This window comes from Sander vitreus, chromosome 10 (assembly GCF_031162955.1).
Source record: "Sander vitreus isolate 19-12246 chromosome 10, sanVit1, whole genome shotgun sequence".
In the NCBI taxonomy this organism is placed as follows: Eukaryota; Metazoa; Chordata; class Actinopteri; order Perciformes; family Percidae; genus Sander; species Sander vitreus.
In genome coordinates this window covers 18,580,326-18,606,217 of record NC_135864.1, presented here as the reverse complement: position 1 = coordinate 18,606,217, position 25,892 = coordinate 18,580,326, and the positions used below count along the sequence as shown (strand labels likewise).

The window sequence follows — 25,892 nt, the reverse complement described above, 5'->3', positions numbered from 1 at the left end:
TTCAAAGTATTAGAAATTATAGGCTAACAAAAATGTGAAAACTAGATCAAAACAACAGCAACACTATTTTTTTCAATAACAATAACCTACATCTCGAACTATGTGTATTATTATTATTATCATCATTATTATTATTATTATTATTAGGCTATTATTATTATTGTTATTGTTATTGGATTGAAGTCACTGGTTAGAACTGAGCTTGCGGAGGAGGGGTGGGGGGCCTTCGGGCAGACAGCGGAGGAGGCAGGGAGGAGAGAGACGAACAGAGGGAGGGGGTGGGTTATTTCTGAGCTCAGGGCCGAGGATTAGTCAGAGAGCATAACCAGTAGGCTACGATGACAGCATCCAGCATATAGCCAAACCCCCCACACACCACATCACCATCATCGTCCTGCCCAGGAGGACGCCGCGGATATTTTTGAGAATCAAACATCATTTCTCCTCAAATTCTCCGCATCGCTGCTCTTTTTGGGGGATAGCCCTCCCAGACTCCCGGTCCGTCTGTCTCCTCCTCAGACCACTAGGTGAGTTTTCTCGGTATTTCACGATGTTATTGTCTGATGAAGGAGCGCCCGGCTGTACACGGAGGAGCCAGCACCTTGCATCCATTCATGCCATTTGGACTGATATTTATCACATAAAAATGAATAATTTAAGTGATGTTCGTTTTCACAACGCCTGCAGGCTACACCCGTATCACTGTTTTGAGGGAGGCGGTGGAGAGATTTAAATCCGATTAAGATTATAAAGGTAACAAAAGACTGACCTTTTTTTTCTTTGTTTAGCCCTCTGGTTTACCGGCATGGCTACTCATCAAAGTTAGTGTTTAGTCAGTGCAATGGTAAATATTGATTATTTAAGGGCATTTATAAAGCATTTATGAGCGATTTACACGGTCGATATTAGTCCATTCTCAGAACCTACATTCAGGTTATTGGGAATATAAAACTGTAGGCTAACTAGGCTACTATACAGAATAACAGTCAAAATTCTGACAATTTTTGTACCACACGGAATGGCATTAATATTCACAAAAACATGCCTTATGCAGTAATAGTGGAGATCCATGCTGCCTTGTGCGCAGTGAAATCACCGTCACTGGCTACAGACTGGAAATGAACGGACTAAATCCGGACGGATCAGGGGGCTGCCAGGAGTCTGCGTAGTAAAACACGCACATTGTGAATGGGCGTAGGCGATGTGCAGCCAGCCTGGGCCAGTCGCCTCTCCTCTTTTCTTTGCTCATATCCTTTGGCCAGAAGCAGCCTCTTCCCTGCGCTTTTCCGTGCCGTGCCAGGCATGACAAACGCAACACAACTAGACCGGAACAATGCGTTTTGCTGTTCTGGGGCCTTCATTTAATGCATGACATGATTAAATATGACCGCTGATTGCGGCTCCATTTAAACACGTGTTATAGCCTACCAGAGAGCCTTCACTGTTCATAGAGACATCACTTAAGTTGATCATTAGGTATTTTATAACAGCGTCCTATGCAGCTGCTCGTGGGCCACAGCTGAACACACACACACACACACACACACACACACACACACACACACACACACACACACACACACACACACAGACATAGAATGAATGGCATTTTGGTCCTATGATGAGCAGCCTATGTGAAGTAGCTGTGGATGCTCAGTGTTTTGCTTTCACTCTTGTGTGCACTGAGAGCGTTTTGCTGTGCTCTAACACTGACTGCTGCTGCCTTTGTGCTATGACTCAGGGATGTTTGCTACAACATGTGATAGGAGTTGCTGCTTTGAGGTCAGTCTGCCCGAGGTTAAACACAACAGGCAGAACTTGCACATCAGGAAAGCCTTGATGCCTGGCTGCGTTAGCCTCGATCTGCCCCGCTGACTGCTCCTCTGTCCCACTTACTGCCGCCAGCGAGCCAGCCATCCTCTCCCCCTCTCCTCCTCTTTAGTCTTACAGCTTCATGTCTCAAGGGCACACTGTGTTGCTGGGCTGGTGTTTGCTGCTCTAGTAAAATGCCTGGACCAACTGATCATCCATAATCAATCGATAATTGAAGCTGTTAAGGAATGTGGTTCCTATTGTAACAGCCACTGATAACTGTTATCAGATCAATCAATACTGGTGGGTTTCAGTAAAGGAATTAAATTAATTCATGGGTCAGGGATTACATTGGTGTATGTTAATGGTAGTGTATTGATGGATGGGTGGATTGATTGATTGATTGATTGATTGATGTACAGTCCAAATGACTGTACTGTAAATTAGTATTTTCCCATTCAGACTGTACCAGTATTACTCCTGCAGAGGAAAAAGGAGACATGACCTCATTGTGGTGACAGATTCATGGTGATGGCACACTTGACTGGCAGTGGCACCATAATGTAGGCCAACTCTATTTATGAACATATATTGAAACATTGAGTATAAAACGCCTAAAAAAATCATTAAGCCTATAATAATTACCCAGGTTTATCCTCTTCTATTCTTCGCTGTGATATAAAATATTAAAGTCATACTGTAGCCATATAAGTATTATTCCAAAGCCCAGAGGCCTATTGCTGGCTCACTGGCGGCCCTCATATTACTTTTACTTAAAGATAAGAACTCTATTGTGCAGTTTTTGAAAGATCACTGAGTTGAAGGAAATTGGCTCAGACAGCAACAGAAGTAAGGCAAACAGTTTTGCAGACTTGCAACATCTATCATCCTCTAACATCCAAAGATCTTCCTCTCTCTCTCTCTGTCTAGCTGTCTGTCTCTCTCTGGAACTATCAGAACCATCAATAGAGATCTGTAACACAATGCAGCGCACTATTAATCTTCAAAAGACCCATTATTTAATAGTGCACTGGGGAACTCAAGCCTCGCCAGGTCGCTGATAAAAGGGGAAATGAAACGAGCGGTGCACGGTGAGCCCTGTCTTCATAATGCTAATGGAATGAGCTGACAGGCTGAATGAAGAATGGGAGATGTGATTTTAGCAAAACACAACAAGCAACTATGGCAATCAACAGACTTGAACAAGCTACCAAGCTGCTGTTTGACAGTTGACTGTAATAGTGTTTTTTAACTCTGTAATTTCTTTGGTGGACTTCAGTGCAAATAGGAATATATTTTAATGTTTTATTTTCACAGGGACAAGTACATATCATTGACCAATGTCACATACATAGCATGTAAAGCCTAGGCTAGTTTACAATGTCCCTATATCAGTCAAATTCTATGGCACTAAAAATCACACATTTCAACCTGCTGGTGGTGCCAGAAGTAAAGTCAGGAATCCTCAGAGTCATAAGGATGGGATTGAATGTCTCTACCAAAATATTGTGCCAATCCATCTAGTAGATGTTGAGATATTTTACTGGATAAGTAAAAGTTGTGACCTTTTGGTGGCACGAGAGGAAAAGTCAGGGGATCACTAATGTTATTTGACTTCATTCTCTGGGGAGCATGAATGTTTGTACCAAATAGTGAGGAAAGGGTGTGCAATCCTCAGTGATGTAACACAATCTCTCTGTGGTGAATATGAGTTTTTCCCATCAGGAGGTAGAAGGTACAGGGTGATGCCCTTGCGGACTACCCAACCTTAGAAATCCTTCATACCTTTCATGATAGCTCTAAACAAATCATTGCAATATGATGTTTTCACATATTGATCCTCTCAACAGAAAAATAATCTATCCAAAGGGAGTTTTATGAAAGGACACCTAACAATTCCTCAGCCTGAGTTACTGCAACAGCTGAGCACCTGAGAAGCCTGGTTATTTTGACATTATGGATAAGTCTAATGTTAGCAAATATAATGAAGTGATCAAAGCTAAATATATTTAATTTCTTCAGAACATGGCAGTGGTGAGATCTTATTAAATTCCTATCCAAAATTACAATGTATTGATTATTTTAGAAGCTGCTTGTGACCATGAAGTTGTACAATAACTTAGCATTTTATTAATCTTGAACACTAAGGAATCCATTTGGTTTCAACCATGTCATGCTAACTCGTTGGGAAGATAACGCTCCAAAGTTAAGCTACATTTTGGCGAGGGAAAAACTTTCAAAGTGGTCCGTTGACCTCCCACCTCCAGATATCTGAATGAAAATACGTTGAAATAGCTGCTGTAAATGGGGAAAAAAAAATCTCCCCGGGGGATCATGCCCCTGGAACCCCCTTGGTCTGGGCTGAGCCCCGAATGTTAACAACATCTGGCTCCGCCCCTGGCTGCTGCTGCTGCCCTGCGCCTCATGTGGTGCAGCTGTATCCGGTGTGTCTCTTTTGGCTGAAGGGTGTGTGTGTGTGTTTCTTTATTTGTGTGTGCATATTGTGCGTGCATGTAGTGTGTGCTTGAGTGTTTGTAACTGCAGAGTGCCCCTGAGTCCAGTCTTTATTCATTAGTGCAGAGAGCTGATTAACAAAAATGTAAGTTTGTTGCTGAGAAATTCATCCTGTCAGTCAGATTGTCATATCCATTATCTCGGATTATGTTATTTAGCAGAACAGCAGCTGTACATTTTTCCTCCCACTTCATGTGCTAATGCTAGTTCACCAGGCCCTGTCCAGCTTGGTTCGACCTGCTTTGGCCCGGTCTGGCTCAGCAGTGCTAATTGGGCTGTTTTCTATCCAGCTGGCTGCACAAAAGCTGCCAGCTCAGTGCCACCTCTCAACCTCTGAGGAGAGAGTGGAGTGCTTCTATGAACTGCATGTGTTCTCATACCAGGCGACAGGGTTGAATAACTGACTGTTTTGTCCGAGACAGAGAGAGATTGTGTGGGCAAATGAGCTGAGGGGCGGACATTGTCTCGGAGAAATGAGACACAGCGATTGAAACAGAGAGATATAGAAAGGCTTTATTACCTTATAGCATTGTATACAAATATTCTCCATGTACAGTGAAGATTGGCGGAGAAGGTAAAAGGAGGAAAGAAAGGAGAAAGAGTGAAATGTCTATAAGGCCTGCCGATGAGCTGTGTTTGTGGGCAGCTCTGGGACTTAAGGACAGGATTCACGATTACTATTGATTCAGAACCAGATTAGGAGCAGACTCATCATCAGCTCCCAGACACAAAGGCTTTACTGCCTTGGATTTGAAAATGCTGTCACATCATTAGAAATTAGACGGAACAAGCTCTTCATTTAAGACACCATATAGTAATGGAAAAGTTTAGAACTGCATGAGAAACAATGCTACAGGTCTGCTGTTGTATTTATTTATTTAACCATACATAAATGTCTGCTGCCTGGCTTTGTGTGCTCCAGTTTGTGGAGAAATGCTACGTTGATCAGCTTTTTTTCCCCACCGCTCTTGGCGACAGACTCTTTTTACTTCACTGTAGATACTTTTGTTCTTTCTTTTCTCCTCCTGCAGCTTTTACTCTCCTGTTTCTTTGCCGCTGCCCTCTTCACCCTCTTTCAAATTCTCCCCCTTTCTGTCCCCCCTGCAATATCCTGTCCTTTCTCTCTTTTCTTTGCCTAGACCAGTTCTCTTTTCTGTATCCCTTCCCCTTTTCCCAGCCCCTCAGAGCCCCCTCCCCACTCCTCTCCCCTCCTCCTCACCTCTGCAACCCCCATACATCTTTCCTGTGTGTCTCTCTTCTTCTGTGCTTCGCTCTTCTTGTTGCCTGTGTTGGCAAGTGGTAGAAGTAGGCGGTCGGAGGCTAGCTGCATTAGCCCCATGCATTATTCATGTGCCCTGCAGTCTGTGTGGGTCTAGGTCTTCTGCTGGCTTTTCCCTGGGACACATGGGCCTTGTGAAAGAGCTCTGTGTGCGGGACACAGGGCCTGATGGAAGAGCTGCACAGATGGGACTATCAATTCCTTGATTTCTGCTCCTTCTTGTAGATGAAAGCCCCAGAGAGTGAGAGTTTACTTCACAGATCAACATTCAAGTGCAAAATGAGGAGGTTTCCTTTTAGACGAGATCAAGAATGTTTATTCAGAGTCTCTCGTAATTCAACAGCCAGGGTTTTCACAACAAAACGTTCCCTTGGTGTGTTTTTCTCCCCGAACCAGAGACTGGCTAATGTTTCAGCCATATCTGCCCTGATGTTCATATGAAAGACTTGTCCTATTTTATTATTGGCCAAAATCTCTGTCTGGCTGGCAGCGTTTCTCTCTCCCAACACATCACGGTTCACAGCCTGTCCTCTTTGCTTTTAGAGCACGGCCAGTAAGAACTGTTAACTGAACTGGGCGGTATGAAATTTTAATTTAGACAAGCAGATGGAGATGGAGTGCCTCATCTCCACATCACCATGTGCTTTTGAGGAGGAGTAGAGAGAAAGACCGAGAGGGAGAGGGAGAGCCTCAGGGACCAGAGGAGTGGCTTCTTGGAAAACCACAACCACATATCTGGTTTAGACCTGCTTTGCTTGACATACTTGCATGTTCACTCTAAAGACATCAACAACTGGAATAAAGTTACTTATAAATAGTTTAAAATACAGCTTTCTGACTTAATCAGACTTGAAAACTGGTTGCTTCATGCTCTAATTATAAACTCGTGTGGATATGCATCTTGTTTATGGGTTTTGACAGGTCTCCCTGATAGCGTTGCTCTGTTCTGCACAGGTGGCCACACCAAATTGGGATTGGCCCCGATGATCACAAAGACCCCCCTCCACCTCTTCTCAGCCAATCCTGGAGGGTCTGCAGAGCTGATGTCTCAGAGGGCGAGAGGGTATTTGTGTTCTGGAGTCCTGAAGAGACAAGCCACATCACGGTGAGTCACGCTCTCACACAGTCTTTAGATAAAATGTGCTGCTTTCTTAAAATATGTGGAAGATTGGAGCTCCTGAAAGTGCTGGTATCTTGACGACAGAATGTAATATGTCAAATCTTTCTCTCTGCCTTTTCAAGAAGCTTACCACATGCAATACATTTTAAAATAAATTTAAAAAAATGTTTTTTTAAGGGTTGAACCATGTACACACTATCTGCTTTAGTAAAGTTATAAAGGTGGGCTGTTATTGTAAAGAGTGAAGATAGTAGGTGCTTAGGATGTACATGCCATGTACTGTATATAAAAAAGGCTGTCTGCTGCTGCTGCTGCCCAGAGAGACTGTCATTGGAGACGACTACCTGACTCGGCATGGACAGTGAGGGTGAGAGAGAGAGAGAGAGAGAGGAGAAAATAAATGAAAGAAGAGAGAAAGAAGGAGAATGACAGCAAAAACGGTCACCTGATTCAGCACTGACTGCAGCACTACAGCACTCACACATGCACATCCATACACCTGCAAGCATGCTGCACATTCAACACAATGCAAGAAAGTCTCTATTAGCAGTCCAAACATGTGTCATGATCTACTGTACATGATCAAATGTTTGTCAGTAATCACACTGTGCAGCTTTCAGCTACCTAGCCTCACTCATCCACATCAATCTGCTTCAATCTGGATCAGCGGGAAGTTTTAAAGTGACACCCTGACCAGTGTTGGCCCGTGCAGAATGAGGGCCTCTAATCCTCTTAAAGGACAGACCTACACCACACGCTTTACTATACACTGAGTGAGGCTACAACCAGCAACCACTTAAACAGAGACAAGCTGAAATCTGTTTTAGATGCTGATTGTTTACAGAAAGCTGCTTAAAGTCCTCTATTGATTGCAATGCAGTGTGTATTGTTCCGCCATAACTCAGAACTTAAAGTACAATATACACTATACTTGTGCTGTATATATAATAACTTTACCCTCCTCCTCACTCCTCAAAGGCATGTTTCAAAAATGCCTCATACAAGCGTGGCAGATGGCCAAACAGCACAACTGTTATGCTTATTTTAAGATCTTCACAAAAGTCTTGCAGAAGTTTGCTCCATATTTCAGAGACCTGATCAAACTAATCTCTGCGCAGCTGGCTGCCGAGGCCAAGGTACGGATCATTAGGTTTCAGGACCACATTCATCATTGTTAGCTGTATTGATCAGGTCTTGGTCGCGTTTCTGCAAAGTTTCCTTTCCTTTCTCCCTCTTCCTCGCCTCATGGGGTGAAACAGTCCAATACAGACACAAACAGCAGATGAAGTATATCACAAGACAGCAGCAAAACAATATCTTATCACCGTAATACTGCACACAAATAAAACCGCTACTTTAAATAATCCCAAACACAGTAGAAGCAGATTCCTCAAACACATCCCTGCCCTCTAAAATCTTTCAATAGAAAAGAAACATGATGATAATCCAGTACCCCTTATAGAGTATATTTTCAGCATTAGATAATAAACCCTGTGACGGATTTATCAGAGGCTCTACAAGCTTAATGCCAGTGTATTGATTGGCTGACATAAACAAAAAACAGTTGAGGGGAGGTGCCTGTCTTGAGAATTGGTAAGGATTCAATGCTGACCAGCTTTGCCTCCCTGAGGTTTTCTTGAGCCCCCCATTCTTCATTATGTCTCGAACACCAGCCTGTTTAAAGTGCAGGCGAATTGTACGAGTTGTAGTGAACATGCAGATTGTAACATACTTACGTTGAACTCTTTGTGAATCCTGTTATCATGTGATGGTGCAGTTGTTGAGAATCAGGTCATTTAGGCAAATATGTGTGACATGTGTTGTTCATGCTGACTATAGTCCACCCCTTTTTTCTCATTCAGCCTTTCTTGCTCTGTTCACATATCTGATTATTCATCGTATTCAAGGCAGCCTACATGCTCTGAATATTAAAACAGAGCAGACAAAATGCTAATTTAGCTGAAGCACAATTCTGGTGCCGTACAAGACAGAGCTAAACTAAACAGTTTTCCTCCAAATCCTTTCATTATCTCCCCACGTCTCATTTTCTCTCTATGTTCTGATCATGTCTGTAGCTCATATCCTTCTCTATCTTTGTCTCTTTAGATAAATGGAGGAGAAGGAGCGATGTAGGAGCAGGTCTCCAGCTCGGAGGGCCAGTCGGGTGCAGCAGGTGGTGGGAACAATAATACGACGTACCCGAGAGTCGCTTAGCAGGTACAGAATGAAGACGGGCAAAGATCCTCTGTAAAGTTCAGGAAATGTTTCCAAAACTAAAAAGTTGGGATGAAAAATACTCCCTGTGAGGTTTGTCCAATGTTTGCACCTGTGTTAGAAAGTGGAGTAGATTTTGATGGGAAAACAACTGAGTATGCAGTATAAATGTTGGCACCACACAGCCAGTTGTAGCAGAAAATGCCGAGCCCACACAAAGCACTGCGGCAATGACAACTAAAACAACTTGTATAGTAAAAAAAGAAACTAAACAATAAAGTTTGGGATAGAGAGTGGAGAAAACAGCATCATCCATTTCTAGGCCTACTGCCAGATTCTTGGAGAAGAAATGTGGGAGGTGTGGTATATATTAATATTAAAAAATGTAGCCTTTCAAATGGTGTATTTTTATGTGGTACTTTAGAAATCTCTTTCTTAAGAGAAGAAAATACATTAAAATCAGAACATAGTAAGAAAAAAAGAAAAAGTGAGCACACACACCAGATCTCCTCCCCAAACCCACACATTCAGACGCATAACACATAGTTGAGTACATATTCAAAACCTGACTGTCCCTCTCTCACAAACAAACACACCCCACAGTTGACCACAAATATGCTTTCAAGAGCCCTTCATTCCCTTGTTGTCCACAAAGTGGCTTCTCATTCTCAGCAGAGGAGGCCATGCAGAGGAAGCCCAGTGAACTCCTTGTTTTGGTGGGGAAAAAGTCTCCCCACATCACAACCAGCTCACCAGGACAGCAGGTCTCAGGGAGAGAGTCACTGATTTAACCACATATACAGATACTGTGTATTCCCATAGTGCATTTCAGCTGATGATGTATAGCAGTTTATATGAATGTGAACTCTATTCTCTGCTTCATGGTTCCCTGCTATTTGACCAGATATTCAAGGTCCCTAGAGGATGACTTGCAATAACATTTGATAATGACACACCATCAGGTCAAAAAGTTAAATCTTTACTATACTTTGATTTATGATCAAAAACCTGTAAAGCTAATGACATTCCCATCAGCTTCAGCTGTACTTTGTTTAGTGCTAATTAGCAAATGTTAACATGCTAACACACAAAACTAAGGTGGTGAAATGTTAGCATTTAGTTCCAAGCACCACTGTGCCAATGTTCATCATCACAGAGCCACAGCACGGCTGTAGACTCTTAATCTTGTTGTGTTGTGGTTATATGTGTCTTACAACTGATTAGTTTCAAATTAATTAGCAACTCCTTTGGTAATGAATCATTTGAGTCACTTTTAAAGTAAACATGCAAAAACAGATCCATAAAAACAAATAAAAGCAAAAATGCCTCCATTTACAGATACCAGCCTCTGAAATGTGAGTATATATGTATATAGTGTCTCAAATGTGCACCTTACCCCCTTTTTTTTTTGCACTACTATTTTTTCTACGTATATGTTGGCACTGGAAAAGGAGTTGCTTTTAATCTCACTGTACATGTGTTTAGTGACAATAAAAGGCATTCTATTCGATTCTATTCTATATTCTACAAAAAAAATAAATGCCCAACTAAATAAAAATTTAGTTATTTCGTAGGCTCAAATTCTCTGTAAAAACAATCAGTGAAGATTCTTCTTGCTGTGTGAAATTTTGCAAAATTATAGTACTTAGGTGGAAAAGTAGAATTTTCAAAGCAACACAACTGTAACGTTTTAAGTTTGAGCCATTGCCTAATAAATAAGGCAATGATTTGTAAAAGAAAAAAAGATTTTCTGTACAAAGCGATGTGAGGAAGTTGACAATGTACAAGGGACACATCTGCCTGAATTTCGGTCTTGATGACCACAGTGTTGTCTCCAAGCAGGTAACCTGTTACTTTGTTTGACCTCTTCAGAGAGCGGTTGCTAGGCGATGGGAGGTCGCAGCGCTCCAACAGTCTGTCCAATCAGAACTTCCAGGCCAAGCTGACGCTGCAGATCACCAGGGACCCGGTCCTGGACAGCAGCACTGGTCACGGCTTCATCCTCACCACAAATGCACCCCTGCTCGTCAGGGACATCGCCGCAGGTACATGGTGTGTGTTTACTGTGACATGTTTGTCTAGGAAGGTAACTGCAATTTGTTTTCCTGCTTCCCCTCTAAATGGCTACCTGTTTATGAAGCAAAACTCTCTCTCTCTCTCTCACACACCCACACACCTACACACGCGCACGCACGCACACGCACGCACACACACACACCTACACACACACACACACACACACACACACACACACACACACACACACACACACACACACACACACTGACTCTCCACTGGAATTCAAACTGCAGGGCACGATGCCAGACAGGGCCACAGAAACAACAGAGACACATGCTCAACCTTTCTATATTCAATCACTTTTCATTTTGTCTACCTTGATAGTGGGAGAGAGAGAGAGAGAGAGAGAGAGAGAGAGAGAGAGAGAGAGAGAGAGAGAGAGAGAGAGAGAGAGAGATCCATTACTTTTATGTCTACCCTGTAAAATAAGCTGATAAAGAGTCCCACCCTGCCACCAGCTCTGTAATTGCTATCTGCTGCCAAAAAAAGAGAAGTGATAACAGAAGACAAGATTTAATAGACAGAGAAGATGCCAGCAGGAAGACCAATAGACAACAACCAAAGTGCAGATATGGCAAAAAAGAGCAAAGCAAAGAGTGTGAAAGTGTGCAGAGTGCAGGTGGAGGGATGACACCTTTGGGTGTGGGAGGAGTCAGCAAGGTAGGGGGAATGTGAGAGAAAAGTGGTGGATGAGGAAGAAGGAAAGAAAAATAAAGAGGAGGAAGGGAGAGGACTTGAAAAACCGCACAGATCAGGATATTGGCAGAGCTGACATGAAAAGCTTGACAGGGTGGGGGGTGGGGTTTGCTTGTCTGGCCAGAGCGAGGGAATGTGTGTGTGTGTGTGTGTGTGTGTGTGTGTGTGTGTGTGTGTGTGTGTGTGTGTGTAAGCTTGCAAAGCAGTGTGGGATGCCGCTAGTGGGTCAAAATCAGGGACAGACGGGGCTTTGCCAGTCAGTCTGGTTGTGTGAAAATATCTGTATGTCTGTATGTGGGAGTATGTGTTTACACACATACAAACATTAGTATGTTTATGTATGCGTGTGTGTGTGTGTGTGTGTGTGTGTGTGTGTGTGTGTGTGTGTGTTAAAGTAAGCTAAAACTGCTGTGCCTCAGTCGTGCTCTTTTGCCTGAAGACAAATGAGTATAAATAACTAGAGAAAGCAGAGCGGAGCCGAGCTGGATGAGATCCAGAATAAGTGTAACCCCTCACATCCTGGAGAGCTCAGCTGAACACTGTTGAGTCAGCCATGTTGAATAACCATATGTGTCATTTTGTGTGCGCGTGCATGTGTGTGCGTGCGCCTGCATCAGTGTGTATATCTCCCTTTATCTGAACAGAAAGTGCAAGCCCACATGTGCAGCTGGGTTTTTGTTTTATGCAGGCGCTTACTCTTTTCATTGTGTGTGTGTGTGTGTGTGTGTGTGTGTGTGTGTGTCTGTGTGTGTGCGTGTGTGCGTGTGCCTGTGTAGGGAGTCCTGCAGATGGGATACTGTACCCAGGGGACCAGGTGCTGCAGATCAATGATACAGTGCTGGAGGATTTGAGCGCTGAGCAGGTGGAAAACATCTTAAGGTGAGAATATGCAGAGATCTATCTATCTATCTATCTATCTATCTATCTATCTATCTATCTATCTATCTATCTATCTGTCTATCTGTCTGTCTGTCTGTCTGTCTGTCTGGACAGGGATTAAAATGCAAGTATTTAAATTGCCTCTTGTGGACAATGAAAAGCCAGTTCAGTTACTGGGACCAGTGTCCGGTCCATCCAGTGACCAATTGCACTGTCATAGTTGTTTGCTGGAGTGCATTTCTGTGTGTGTGTGTGTGTGTGTGTGTGTGTGTGTGTGTGTGTGTGTGTGTGTGTGTGTGAGAAAGGCTTAACACATTAAGGGCAAAGGTCAGAGCAGAAAGTGCTTACTTGACAGCTGGTTAGAAAGATAATGATCTCTCTTGTGTGCGTGTTTTTTTTTGCATGGGTTTCTGTGTGTGAATGCATTGTTTCTCCACTCAGGGACTTGGAGGATTGTATCACTGTGACTATCCTGCGGCACATGACAGTAAGTAAATAAGTACAAAGAACACATTGATGAGCTTCTGTCAACCCAAACACACACAAACATTCAAAAAGAGTCATTAAACCATCCTTTATTAAAACATGAAGCTCTGTGTTTCCAAGCATGTGACTGTCAACCTGTGTCTTCTGACATGATTAACTGCCATCACATTGCTTTTAGATTGTGATGTACAAACGAATGCATGTGGACCATTTGATTACGGCTTTGTGTCTCAAAAGTTTGTTGGTCTCAGAGTTGATTTTTTTCATTGCTCTTGTTAAAGCTGTGTGTGCGTCTTCGACCGTGGTCCAGCCCTCACATAAGGGCGCTGGCTCGTGTTTTTGTGTTGCAGAATCCCAAGTCATCTATCATGTCGGCAGAGAAGAGAGCTCGTCTGAGGAGTAATCCAGTTAAAGTGCGCTTTGCAGAGGAGGTGGTGGTCAATGGGCACACTCAGGTGGGAAAACCCTACTGTACTTTACACAGAACGAAGACTGTTGTGAGCCACTGATGAATGACTCGTCATTGGATCCCTCACACTTTTGATCATTCTCTATTTGGACTTATTTTCCAAGATGTCATGCTCCCTTTTCCTTTTTTATCTTCCCTCGTTTGATGTTGATTCCTGTCTAACCACAATGTTATTTCTCACTTCTCTCTATCAGGGAAACTCTCTTCTCTTCCTGCCCAATGTCCTAAAAGTCTATTTAGAGAACGGGCAGACCAAGGCCTTCAAGTTTGACAACAGCACCACTGTCAAGGTGTGTATGACAGACATTTAATCTAAGAAGAGAAAGGCAATTTTACCAACAATTGGATGATGCATCTCGTTACTGACCGGCCCAAGAGATGGCAGCATCACTTTTGGGCGGCTGATATGTTTTTCCAATACCAGTGCACTCTATGAAAGCCAATGAGAAGCAACTTTCTATGTGTTCATTTATATAACCAAACCAATACCAACTGAATGTACCTATCTTACTGTAACAATAGCAATAAGTGACAGTTAGACACAAAAATGATTTAACGAGCATAGATAGATAAATCGTGTTACATGCTGCCTACATTAGTGTCCTCAGAAGATCCAATCATTAGCTCCCTCAGTCTTTCATAAGCATTATGAGACCAAACAGTGGATCTAGCTGTGAAAGGCTTCCTAGAAACAAGTGGGTGTATTTTGTAACTAAGCACACCATAAGTTATGCTGTGATTGACCCAAGGGTGTTAGAGTGTGGGTAGGCTGTAGCTGTTCTTAATGGTGGAATAATACAAAAAGAAAATTAATTATATTGCTTCTGGAGAAGGAAGTTACAAAACATTTAGAAGTGAGGAGAAGCGTGTTGTGATTCAGAGCCTTGAAGTATTTGTTTGTTTGAGGGTAGAGCTGGATTTTGTGAGTAACTCTACATATAATCTATAAATCCTGTTGTGGCATTTGCAAACTATGAGGTGTACTGTATACAATCATCACAATGAGATATAGAAGGAAAATAATTGTGTCAGTAGCTCACCCTCAGCAGGTCCATGTATGTTGACTTCATGAGCACATTATGATTATTACAGCAGGTTTTGTATTTCAGTTTGTATTCCCAGCCAAAGGGAAACTGAGAGGAGGAATCAGTTTGACCATCTGCCATCAGCAGACAGGGATGAAACATGTTTGTCTAAGGGGGTCTGAACTGTTGGTTTTTCACCATTCCAGGACATTGTGCTGACTCTGAAGGATAAACTGTCCATCCGGGCCATCGAGTACTTTTCCCTGGTGCTAGAGCAACAGTACAGCATCACCAAACTACTGCTGCTGCACGAAGATGAGCTCATACAGAAGGTGAAGGAAACTGTGAATGCACAAATCCACACACAATCATACTAAAGTTATGTTCATCAGTAGGTGTAATTTACTTCAATGCAACTTTTAAGTAGTACCAGTAGACCTACTCACAAGAGGGTACAACCGAGCAAAGATCGGATGCAGTGTGGTTGATTTGGTTCACTTTTAGAGCTTGCATATATCTTTATATGTCTGTTTTTGTCTTTACCAGGTGGTGCAGAAAAAAGACTCCCATGACTACAGATGTCTGTTCAGGGTGTGTTTCATCCCTAGAGACCCAATGGATCTGCTGCAGGATGACCCCTCTACCTTTGAGTACCTCTTTTTACAGGTGAGATAATTCTGAATGTAGTTGTATATCCGATATTTAATAGATGTGGCAACTTGCTCTTGTGTACTCTAAACCTGCTCTAAAACATTACAAAAATAGAGCCAGAATCAAAGTTAAGACGTTTGGAGTTAATATGCAGTCGCTCCATGTCTTTCTCATATTAGTTGAAAACTGCTCTAATATATTAAGATGTATTACTGTGGCCTTGTTTCACCTAGTAAACATTTTGGGAGTTAAAGAACTCCTGCATACAGTCAGATATGTGCTGTGTTGTAGCTCAACATTGAGACTACGTACATTTCAACGCTGGATGAAAAGTCTCAAAGCCACAGTTTGTCTTTGCATATTTGTGTTGCACAGTAAAACATTGGGAGTGCCACTTATGTCTTAGTGATTTATTGTTCTACAAGGTGTATTTGCCGCCTGCTGCGTTTTGTTTTTGCTGTATTAGTGGCACTTTGGGTGTCCCAGTGTTGGTTTACTTTAAAAAATACTCACAAGCTGTGTATTTTGCAATGTCTGACTTAAAGTGCACGGTGGTATATTAAACAAGTAAATGTCGAAATATGATGTCTTTCAGTTGTACAAAGGTATGTTTACAGTAATGTGCATGTGTATTTGTAATGTCTGAATGCATTATGCTGTGACTGTGTGTGTTTCCAGAGTGTTGGGGACGTGCTGCAGGAGCGTTTTGCAGTCGAGATGAAGTGTAACACTGCACTCCGCCTCGCTGCCCTGCACATGCACGAGAGACTAGATAGTTGTGGACAGACCAGGGCCTCTATCAAGAGTATTACGTGAGTCATATGCATTTGTCTTTTTAGGGTCACACTGTAGGGACACTACAGCCCTCAGCACTCATAGGGTTTTGTGTAATTATGGTGATCTAAGGGTGTGAGCTTGTTCTATTGCTGTAATCGTAATGTGTGTGGGATTAGGTTGCATTTGAAATGCCTACTCTATTAATGTGATTGGAAAATGTGTTGCGTTTGTGCACAAGGGTGTGTATTTGCCCTATTTCCTGGGTGTTGCTCAAAAGTTTCTTTTTGGGTTTTTCAATTTCACACTTAAAATCCATAAATGCACAAACACCTAAGCACAGATCCATTTCCCAAAAGACCACCTCACTGACTCACTGTTGATAGATTAATATGATTATTTACGTCACTGCAGTCATAAATACCGCAGACGTAGGCTTTTTTCATCTCAAATGAAACCGATGATGCAGTCATGTTTACAGTTCAGTTAAAATATGGCTGTTTAGTAACATCTAGTGGCAGCCGTTGGGAGAAAAAAACATCAGCAGATATGTCTACTCACAAATCTCAATGTACTTCTTTGTCATTTTGTGTCATTCAAGTCTGTATTTAGTTTTCATGTAAAAATGTCAACCTTACTTGCTGTTAGGTTGGTGTTTACTGATGACCTTGAGATAAGACCTGAAACTGAATATTTGTAATGATATGAATTACACCAAGTTACTAAATGTTACATTGGTGACACAACAATAGCGATATCTATGCATAAAAGTTCACCTTCATCTTGTGTGTATTTTAATGCTGTAGTAACCTGACAAATGGCTAGCGGTAGCAGTTAAGTGTTTTAAAATGAAGCTGTACTTTTGAAGCCACTGTTTGCTATGTATCAAAACACATAAGCTAGCTAGCTTATGAGGCTAACATTAGCTACATCATACTGCATGTTTCTTGCCTGTCCTACAATTTCACATTTGAATCCCAGCCTCCCTTCACCTTTTGCACCAATATTTACTTGGCCAAATGAAGTGCATATAGTGCATATGGGGTACTGTAGTTCAATTTCACTTAAATTTTAGGTTGCATTGAGGCTACATGTTCATGTATCAGTGCGGTTTTCATTCCTCTGTGTGTGTGTGGTAATGACAGGAGAGAGTTTGGCATGGACAGCTTCATCTCTCCCACACTGCTGAGCAACATGAGGGAGAAGGACCTGAGGAAAGCCATCAGCTACCATCTCAAAAAGATCCAGTCCCTGCTAGAGCCACGCCAGAAGGTAGGTAACGTACAGACTGACGGATGAGTGGAAGGAAGCATCGAGAGATGTAAAGAGATAGATAGTGACAGTTTATAGTGGCTTTAGGATACATTTTAGCTGCTAATCTCCCTGAGGTTTAAAGTGATGTATGGAATGACAGCAGGTTGGGAAGGAAGATAGATGGTGGGTGCATAGGCGGCGGGTGAGGTGGAGGTTTGGGTAGCCTAATGTGGAAGGGAGTTAGATTAAGCGTCCGGTATACTTGCCGCAGCCGACCTGTCGTGTGCAAATGTGACGTCATGGGAGCGCCATAACGTTATGTTTATACTCGCGCATGGTGGTCGCGACACTAGTTGCAGTCTTCTCCTGAACAGAAGTGGCGCTAATGAAGAAAGGCTACCGACTTTGCTATTTCTACGGACTAGAAGAAGAAGAAAAAGGTTAACAACGGCAGAACTGGCAGCAGCATTGACGTCAATGTTTCGATTTGATTCAATGACCTACTTCGTCGGATCAAGCCTTTCATTAACCATAAAAGAACTCATCTTAACCCAGTAAGTTTACAAGAGAGACTTGCAGTCACTCTGAGAGTCCTGGCATCCGGTTGCCCTCGAACTCGTCCATGCTTCCTGTTTCCGCTTTGTCGTGTGCCGCTGAAAAAAATACAGTGCAGATACACCTGGCCGTGCGACGCTTCTGTCGCGCCGCACTCCACTTTATTCCTATGGGTGATGTCAAGCGACTTTAACGCGCCCGCAAAGCATCCCGGGAAGGCAGCGCTGCATTTGAAAAAATGCTGCACGTCAAAAAAGCTGGCCGTTGCCCATCTTTATGCAAATGAATCCGTTGAACGAGACGCGACGATCGCGGGTCCTCTCAAAATCTGACGAAAATCTTTCAAACTGACCTTTGTCAATCTGAAATGAAGACTTTGAAGAGATTCAGGAACTGTATTTTTCAGAAACACGTTTCGGTGAACTATTTTTGTAGAATACGAGATCGTATTCCGAACGAGACGCCATTATGGTTGCTTTTGAAATTCGGGAGTAGCCAGACGCGTTCGTCCAATCAACTGCCGGTCAAGGACGTGGAGCATCAACCATGGATGTAATAAGAGAACGGCGTCGTGACACCACGCTACAGTCGCACACCACGCTACAGTCGCACACTCAAAATCCTGGCGCGGCAGCGAGATCTATGTCATTTTGACGTCAAATTGGCGCGCGTCAGGTCGGCTGCGGCGACTGTAAAAAGGCAATAAGCCGCATACACATGATCGGTGGTAAAAATAGAGATGGTTCAGAAAGGATCTTTGGTAAAAAAAAGGACGCGCTCATTGCCGCTAACTAGGATAGTTATATTTTATTCCAACAGTTGTTTAGAGATCGTTGGATTAATGGCCATCTGAAAAAAAAACAAGGATTTCAACTTCCGAACCAAGACGGCACTGCACCTCTTCTCTTTTATAGCCTAATCGAATAACGTTACACAGTCAATGGCAACACATGTCAGAATTCAACACTTCTGCTTTACCCTTTACAATAAAAAGCTCAACAACCTATATACATATTTCACATATTTGTTTTAATGATGCTCCGTTGATGTTTTGGGTGTGCATTTATGTTACCTGGGTTTTAGTGTTGTGGGGTTGATTTAATGTTCAGGTTTATCTACATGTGTTGGTGTAACCATGACTGAGACTTGGATGGGGATTGATGGCTTCTGGGCTGTGAGGGTGCATTCAATGTCTTTGAGTAATGTGGGAATTATCCCACAGACTGTCACAATACAGTACCAAGGATAGCCGTCTCTCTGCATTTGTAGGATGGAATATTGGGGTAGGCTTAAGCCTACCCAAGCCTACATTACCTGCCGCCCCTGGGTGGGTGGGAGGATGATTATAAAGGAAATAGTAGGTCTGGGGTTTGGGCAATGTTTTGGGAAAATAAGTGGATCACATTCTCAGTGGAAAGAATTGTTTTGGTCAGTGAGTCAACCATACCATCCCCCCTGGTTTTCTTTCATTCCTCTCTCTTCTTTGTCAACTGCTGTGTTTTAGGTAATTTCTGCAACTCAGGCTCGGTTGGCCTACCTTACTCAGCTGGGAGAGCTCATTTCATATGGGGGACGGTCCTACACAGCTACGATGATGGTAAGGGTTAAGAGCCTGATATCACCTGGTGGTCTGTCTGTAAAGGGATATAACATCTAACAACTTAATTCCAATTCTTGGATCTATATTACATGTTACTATTCAAAAGGCTCCGCTAGTCCAGCTGAGCATAACCCTGTTATCTTCCATATTAAAAAAAACATTTGCACCTTTCCCCCCTTATTCTACCTCGTCCCACTCTTCTCTGCTCATTTTGTTTCATTATATAACATAACTCACTCTCATCCACACTCAGCTTCAGGAAAGGGAGGTGTTGGTCAGTCTGCTGGTGGGAGCCAAGTATGGGATGAGTCAGGTCATCAACCACAAGCTCAATATGATCTCGACACTGGTGGAGTTCAGCAGCATTAGCCGAGTGGAGCTGCTCACTGAGTCGGACAAAGTCAGCCTACTGCGCATCTCACTGCATGACATGAAGGTAAGGGAGACATTGAGATTCTAGACTCTATTATTCATAAACACACTCATACATCAACACTCATACAGAGACACAGATACAAAAAATGGATATTCACTCACTACATTCACGCCAAAGCTCATGCTCGAGTAAATATAGGTCGAGCATTTCTCCTCCAATACACAAACAGTATACAGCCTAAGGGGGTGTGTGGTAGCTATATAAAGCAAATTCACTGGACTCAAAGGTGACTCTCTCTCCCTCTTTCTCCCCCTCCATCGCCTTTTCTTCCTTACCCTTTGGCGTTAATTACTTTACCGTTTCTCCTGCAATGCCCTCCCCCTTGCAGCCATTTGCCTTACTGATGGACTCTCTGGCAGCCAAAGACTTAGGGTGTCTGCTGGGAGGCTACTGCAAACTCCTTGTGGATCCCAGTGTCAATGTCTTCCGTCTGGGGCGCCCAAAAGTGAGGGTGCACCGGATTCCTGCTGAAGAAGGTGTGTGTGGGAGGTTCGCCGTAATAGAGGGCGTGTGCTATGAATCCCTATCAAGTGAGCAAAAACTGTTTCACTTTTAAATAATCACTTTCTGGCTTTGGCCATTTGCTAGATATTTTACACATCAGATTCTGATGTATGTCACCAGCCAGTATGGGTACCGTTAGAAAAGCCAGTCACATAATATTATCATATTTTAAAACATATCCTTCTCTACTAATTTTTTGTTTGTGTCTGGTGTTATTAGGTTATGTGTCTCGCTGCTGTAGTGACTCAGATGACTCAACAGATGAGGATGACCCAATGGATTCTCAGAATTACAAACGCCCAGACCCAGCAAGTCAGGACTGGGAAGAAAGGAGGAGAGAGGAGGAAGAGAAGAGGAGAGAGGAAGAAAGAAAAGAGAGAGAAGAGCACAAAGGCAAACAGGAAGTGAAGATAATAGTGACAACAGAAGGTATGGAAAATGAGGGTGAAGAGGAAGGAGGCGCAACAGGAAATGGTCTGCGTAAATTAAGTATTATGGATGAAGAAATGAACCTGGAGACCAGCTGGTACCACACTGACCCACGGGTCACCAGCAGCTTCTCCAGCTTGTCCAGTGGCTCCTTGAGTGCTGCCCTGGAGGAGAGCAATGCCGCAGCTAAAGCCCCATCTCGTCTGGATGTGCTCCGTGGACCACGCACAAGCGAGGATCTACCAAGCTTGGACGTTCACCACCCCTACCTCCTGGAGCCAAAACGCCATCAAGGGCCCCTGCGACCCACAAACCTCAATTACCGTGGCAATGACAACTCTTGCCTTTGCTTTGCTGAGCTCTCCAAGGCTGATTTCCTCCCTAGCCCGCCTGAGGCTACTAGTGATGATGACAATGATGATGATGATGAGGAGGATGAAGAAGAGCAAGAAGTTAAGGGACTCCGACGCATTTCTAAGATCCCTAGTTCAAGAGATTTGAGAATGATTGACAGCATACCCTTTCAAAGATCACCCATTAAAAAAAAGAAAAAGATCCCTCCCAAAGTCCCAGTAAGGACGAGTTCAATTCCCATGGACAAAGCAGGACAGGCTGAGCAGCGCCTCTCCAAGGACGAAGAGGGTCTATTCCTGACACCTTCACCTAATCCCAAACCAGCTCTTTTGGTCAAAGAGACTGCCTCAGAGTCTGAAGATGAGTTTTTTGATGCACAGGAGAGATTTACTCCCCCAGTTCCTGATCTATCAGGTTTGTTTACATCATGTTTGTTATGACTTTGCAGATGAATAAGACAATTTGTCCTTGCCCCAATTTTGGGAAGGTCGTTTTATGGTGGTGTGTTTTTTATTTTTTTATGTGATGGCAAGATGTGACAACACTGAGACATTAATGTGATTAAAAGGAGTTGGAGGGGGGGGGGGGGGTGGTTGTTGTGTTAATCCACTGATGACTTTCTCTTTCTGACCTTTCCTTTTGATTTGTCTCTGTCTCACAGACGCTGAGCTGGCTGACCGGCGGAATGCTAATCGTTTGAGTGGAAGCTGGAATGGTCCTTCAGCTCTCCCGGGGAAAGAGCCATCCTCCCCCCTTGCCAATAAAGCCAGATCCTCTAAAATCAAGAGGGAAGTGGAGACGCTTAAAGGCCCCACAAATCAACTTGCCAACCAACAGCCCAGTCCACCAAAACCATCTCAGAAACCTGAAGTTAAGGTTAAACCACTATTGGCACCTAAGCCCCATCTACCTCCTAAACCTCAGATCATTCCTCCCAAATCCCCCCAGCATGGGAGATCATATGCCCACTGTAATGGGGATGCCTCTGGACGTCTGTCCTCTGAACTACTGGAAATGGAGCCAGACACCATGGAATTCAAGTCTGTCACATCTGGGGCAGGTGGACTGCCTCTCTCATCACCCCTGATCACAGCAGTGCGGTGCAGCAAGCAGCCACTACCCATTACAACACCACAAACTGAGGAAACGGTGAAGAGGCAAGAAAACAATATGAAAGAGAATAAAGATTTGATACATGGAGCACATGTTGTTTCCAATGACAAAGCATACATTCCCGATGTAAAGGAAACCCCTAAAGTTGAGGGCAAAAGCAATGGGACTGCTCTACCCACAAGAAAGCCACCAAACCTACCCCCTATCCCTCGCTCTAATTCAGGTACAAAGCTAGCTATCCCCCCACCAGTGCCTCCCAAACCCACTTCTCCAACCAATTTCCACCCCTTATCACTACCTGCTAGCTCTCCTGTCTCCCCAACTGATCCTAGCAAAGGGGTCTTTGAGGATAGTGTCAGTCCGCCAAATGGAATCCACCCTTGGAGCTTACGCAATGGCAGCGTCCAGTCAGGATCCAGGAGGGTCTCCCTGAGTCATGAAAGCCTGTCACCCAAAAATACAGATGCACCTCTTACCCTTACCAGCTCCCTTACTTCAACCAACTCCAAAGGTGTTGGAGGCCTTGAAAGCAGAGAGCCTGGAAGATCTGGATCAGGATCAGACCTGAGGACCAGCTCCTCCAGCCTGGGAGGCAGACTGCCAGCTTCTGCCCTGAGAGGGAAGATCCAGGCTCTGCCTTGGTACATGACCCGTTCCCAGGAGATTTTGGGAACTCTGGACTATCCCTCCACGAGCTCCATCAATGGAGACACATCTGGATTTGGCTCTGGTTTATCTGTAGCCAGTGGGTTATCAGATTTAAACAGGACCCCTGTCAAGGAAAAAGAGACTATAAACTTAAAACCAGCAGGGAAAGGGGATATTTTAGAGGATGGAGCTGAGGTTGTCATAGCCACCATCAAAGAGGCCCAGGATGTGACCTCACACATGAAAAAGGCCAATGGGACAAACGGCTCCAACCCTAATCTGACTTTTAAAGAGAATAGTGCACACAGTGGCAGTGTTTCATCGGAGCAGCCTCAGTCACGGCCCCATTCAGCAGTGGGGTTGGGAGGTGTGTCCAGCATGCAAATTGGAGGTGACTCACCAACCTCTTCACAAGCTGACACTACTCCTCCACAGCAGCACCGGGAGGCTTGTGGCTGCCACACTGTTTACGCCAACTGTTTCAGTGGAGACACTGAGGATGGAATAAGCTTTGATGAGGAGCTTACTGTTTACGAGTTCTCCCGCCGCACACGCCCTAAACCTGCCCGACCGGCACCCGTCTCTTCTCCTACAACACCCTCTCCAAAGCCCAATATTCTGTCACTGCTAAGGGACAACCCCCGTCCACTCTCTACTTTCTCCACTGCCTCCTCTGAACTCAGTCCCCTAGTTTCACGTCCAGTTTCCCCCACAAACTCATTTGGTGGTCCTCTTCGTACACTTACCAACAAGAATTATGGTGGGCTAAAGGGAGGTTTTGCCTCCCTACGTCAAGATATAGACCAACTTATGCTGGTCTTAGAGAAGGGAGCACTTGAGGAACCCCAACAAACATCATGCCAAAACTCAAAGCAGGATATGACAGGCATAAAAGTAGAGCCTGACCTAAATCACAATGGAACTGAAGGCAGTACTACCCCAGCACGGTACCCAAATTGTACTGGGACAAGCACCGTCGCCATGACAGAGGCTGAAAGGAGTCTTCTCCAGGCAGAGGCTCGACGGTTGGCATCTGGGTGCCAGCGGGCCACACGTGTAGGATGGGCTCCTGATGAAGCCCTACGCTCTTTATCTAACAGCTTCAGTGCCCTGGTTCAGTTGTCAGCAGCCTGCCTGCGAACAAACCCCTGCCCTGGTTGTGACATCTGCCATAATGCGAGTCTGGTCCACGGGGATGAGGACAATGACAGCCAGGAGGCCATGGACAAGCTAAGGGAGATAGTGGGTCTATACCGAGAGTTTGTTGGGGCTGTTGAGACAGCTGGAACTGGTGCCGGGGTTGGGGGTAAGAGTGTTGGCCTCACTGGGTCTAGACAGGGTCAGGGGGAGAGTGACGGGGTGAGGCTACTAGCCAAACGCTGCACTGTGCTCATCTCCTCTGTATTCGCACTCACACAGCTATTCCGGACATGCACACCAGACACCGCGGACACGCCTGGCCAAGTACCGCTCAACTTTTGACCTGTGAACTTTTACCCACTAATAACCCACTGACTCTATAGGTGAGACAAGAGGAAACAGCACAGAGCGATTTGGTGTGTAACCCCTGTGTTCTTGTACAGTAAGTGCCATGCACACTACAGCACACAAACTCTAACCCACATTACACACACCCACATGGAAAACACATACACCAAACAAAACCCTAAAACTTCATTGCTTGGCCTCTTCTTGGACGCATATGGACTATGCATTTGTACATATGAATTTTATAATAATCTTATAATTATCTTATTTTATGATAACAATATGTGTATGTATGTAAGGATGGATTACCCATGTCATATTTATGTATTTATTTTTTACAATATTTGCACCATGGTCTGTGATGTGCAGGTCTCTAGTGGAAAAAAAAAACAAACTATGGATGTCACTGGAATTTAAATTTTTCCTTCTCTTTGAGACAGTATTATGTTATCTATTGCTGCTTTAAAGATTTCTCCACTCCACAAGGTGTAATCTGTAAATTGTCATTTTTCAAGTTTAGTATAACAGTACGTTTTACTGACAAAATACAGACAATATACTCTATCACACTTGCAAAATACAGTTATTAACTGATTTGTTTTATACGTGCACCTTTTTAAGGATTTAGTTTTTCAAAATTACAGTCATATTAATGGGATACAAAACTATACCATTACAAAGCAGGGAGAGCACTTTTGACTGTTACAGATTGCACCTTTTTATGAGACACATACCCTTGTGTAAAGTGTTTTTCTACCCTTTCCCTGGTCCTGACTGACTCTGAGTGAATGCCTCTTGGAATTACTCCCATTACCCAAATGTATGCAGTAATATAACATTATTCTAGTTTTCATCCAAAGGACATTACATATATATTTTCTGGGAATGTGTGGATAAGGCCCAGAAAGCAAAACAGGGGACCTTACTTATGTAGTTGAAAAAATGTTTTTGACTAGGCACAAAGGTGACTGTTAAAACTAAAATATGTCAAGATGTAGCAAACATCCAAAGTCTTAAAACACTGAGCCACAACTGTTCCCCACTACGGTTTCCTCTTTGGGCACACCACCTAATAAATAACATACTGACTGATGGACTGGGTGCTGTATGATGGGGTCAGAACTGTAGATATTCATTTATCTTTGTGTCCTATTCTGTCTCTACCTTAGTTTATGGCTATGCAAACATAAACTCTTCACCACCCCACCCCCACATACTGTACCCTTATTTTTTTGTGCTAACATTAAAAACAACAACAGCTGCATTATGTTTGTCTGAATATAATGGATGCTTTCTTTGTTTGGAATGTTGGCCTTTGTCTTGTTTCGGGCAAAACGTACTGCATCATGGATTGCAACATTGTGCAAAGTTGCATGGCATTAACACGTGTCAATATAAATATACTGATGTCTGTGAATAGTCAGTAAAAGGAATGCATTCCTCGATCAGTTTGCTGATGTACAGTGTTCACCAAACAGCTCGTCCATATGTATCACATGATGCCAACTCATTT

The 25,892-nt window shown here is 43.5% G+C and overlaps 1 protein-coding gene across 3 annotated transcripts; it reads left to right on the top strand.

The window, feature by feature from the left end:
* Positions 1-323: 323 nt before the first annotated feature.
* Positions 324-25,643, top strand: frmpd1b (FERM and PDZ domain containing 1b). 3 transcript variants are annotated; one of them, XM_078260684.1, is made up of 17 exons: positions 324-527; positions 6,560-6,710; positions 8,832-8,942; positions 10,812-10,984; positions 12,491-12,593; positions 13,035-13,080; positions 13,430-13,534; positions 13,743-13,838; positions 14,780-14,905; positions 15,120-15,239; positions 15,903-16,036; positions 17,144-17,270; positions 19,312-19,404; positions 19,661-19,843; positions 20,172-20,373; positions 20,567-21,544; positions 21,792-25,643. In XM_078260684.1, exons 3-17 carry the CDS (start codon positions 8,836-8,838, stop codon positions 24,371-24,373), a joined length of 5,175 nt encoding a protein of 1,724 aa, XP_078116810.1. In that variant the 5' UTR covers positions 324-527; positions 6,560-6,710; positions 8,832-8,835; the 3' UTR covers positions 24,374-25,643. The 3 variants fall into 3 exon arrangements, with proteins under 3 accessions (XP_078116810.1, XP_078116811.1, XP_078116809.1); XM_078260685.1 differs by lacking the exon at positions 324-527 and having other exon boundaries at positions 6,355-6,710; positions 20,172-20,319; XM_078260683.1 differs by lacking the exon at positions 324-527 and having other exon boundaries at positions 6,355-6,710.
* The last annotated feature ends 249 nt before the right edge of the window (positions 25,644-25,892 follow it).

What these genes read in the sequence shown, in the direction of transcription:
- frmpd1b (XM_078260684.1), top strand. Translation starts at nt 8,836, where the DNA reads ATGGAGGAGAAGGAGCGATGTAGGAGCAGGTCTCCAGCTCGGAGGGCC. An exon ending in ACAACAGCACCACTGTCAAG is followed by an intron (nt 13,839 to 14,779) that starts GTGTGTATGACA and finishes TCACCATTCCAG; the next exon opens with GACATTGTGCTGACTCTGAA. An exon ending in GCCTCTATCAAGAGTATTAC is followed by an intron (nt 16,037 to 17,143) that starts GTGAGTCATATG and finishes TGGTAATGACAG; the next exon opens with GAGAGAGTTTGGCATGGACA.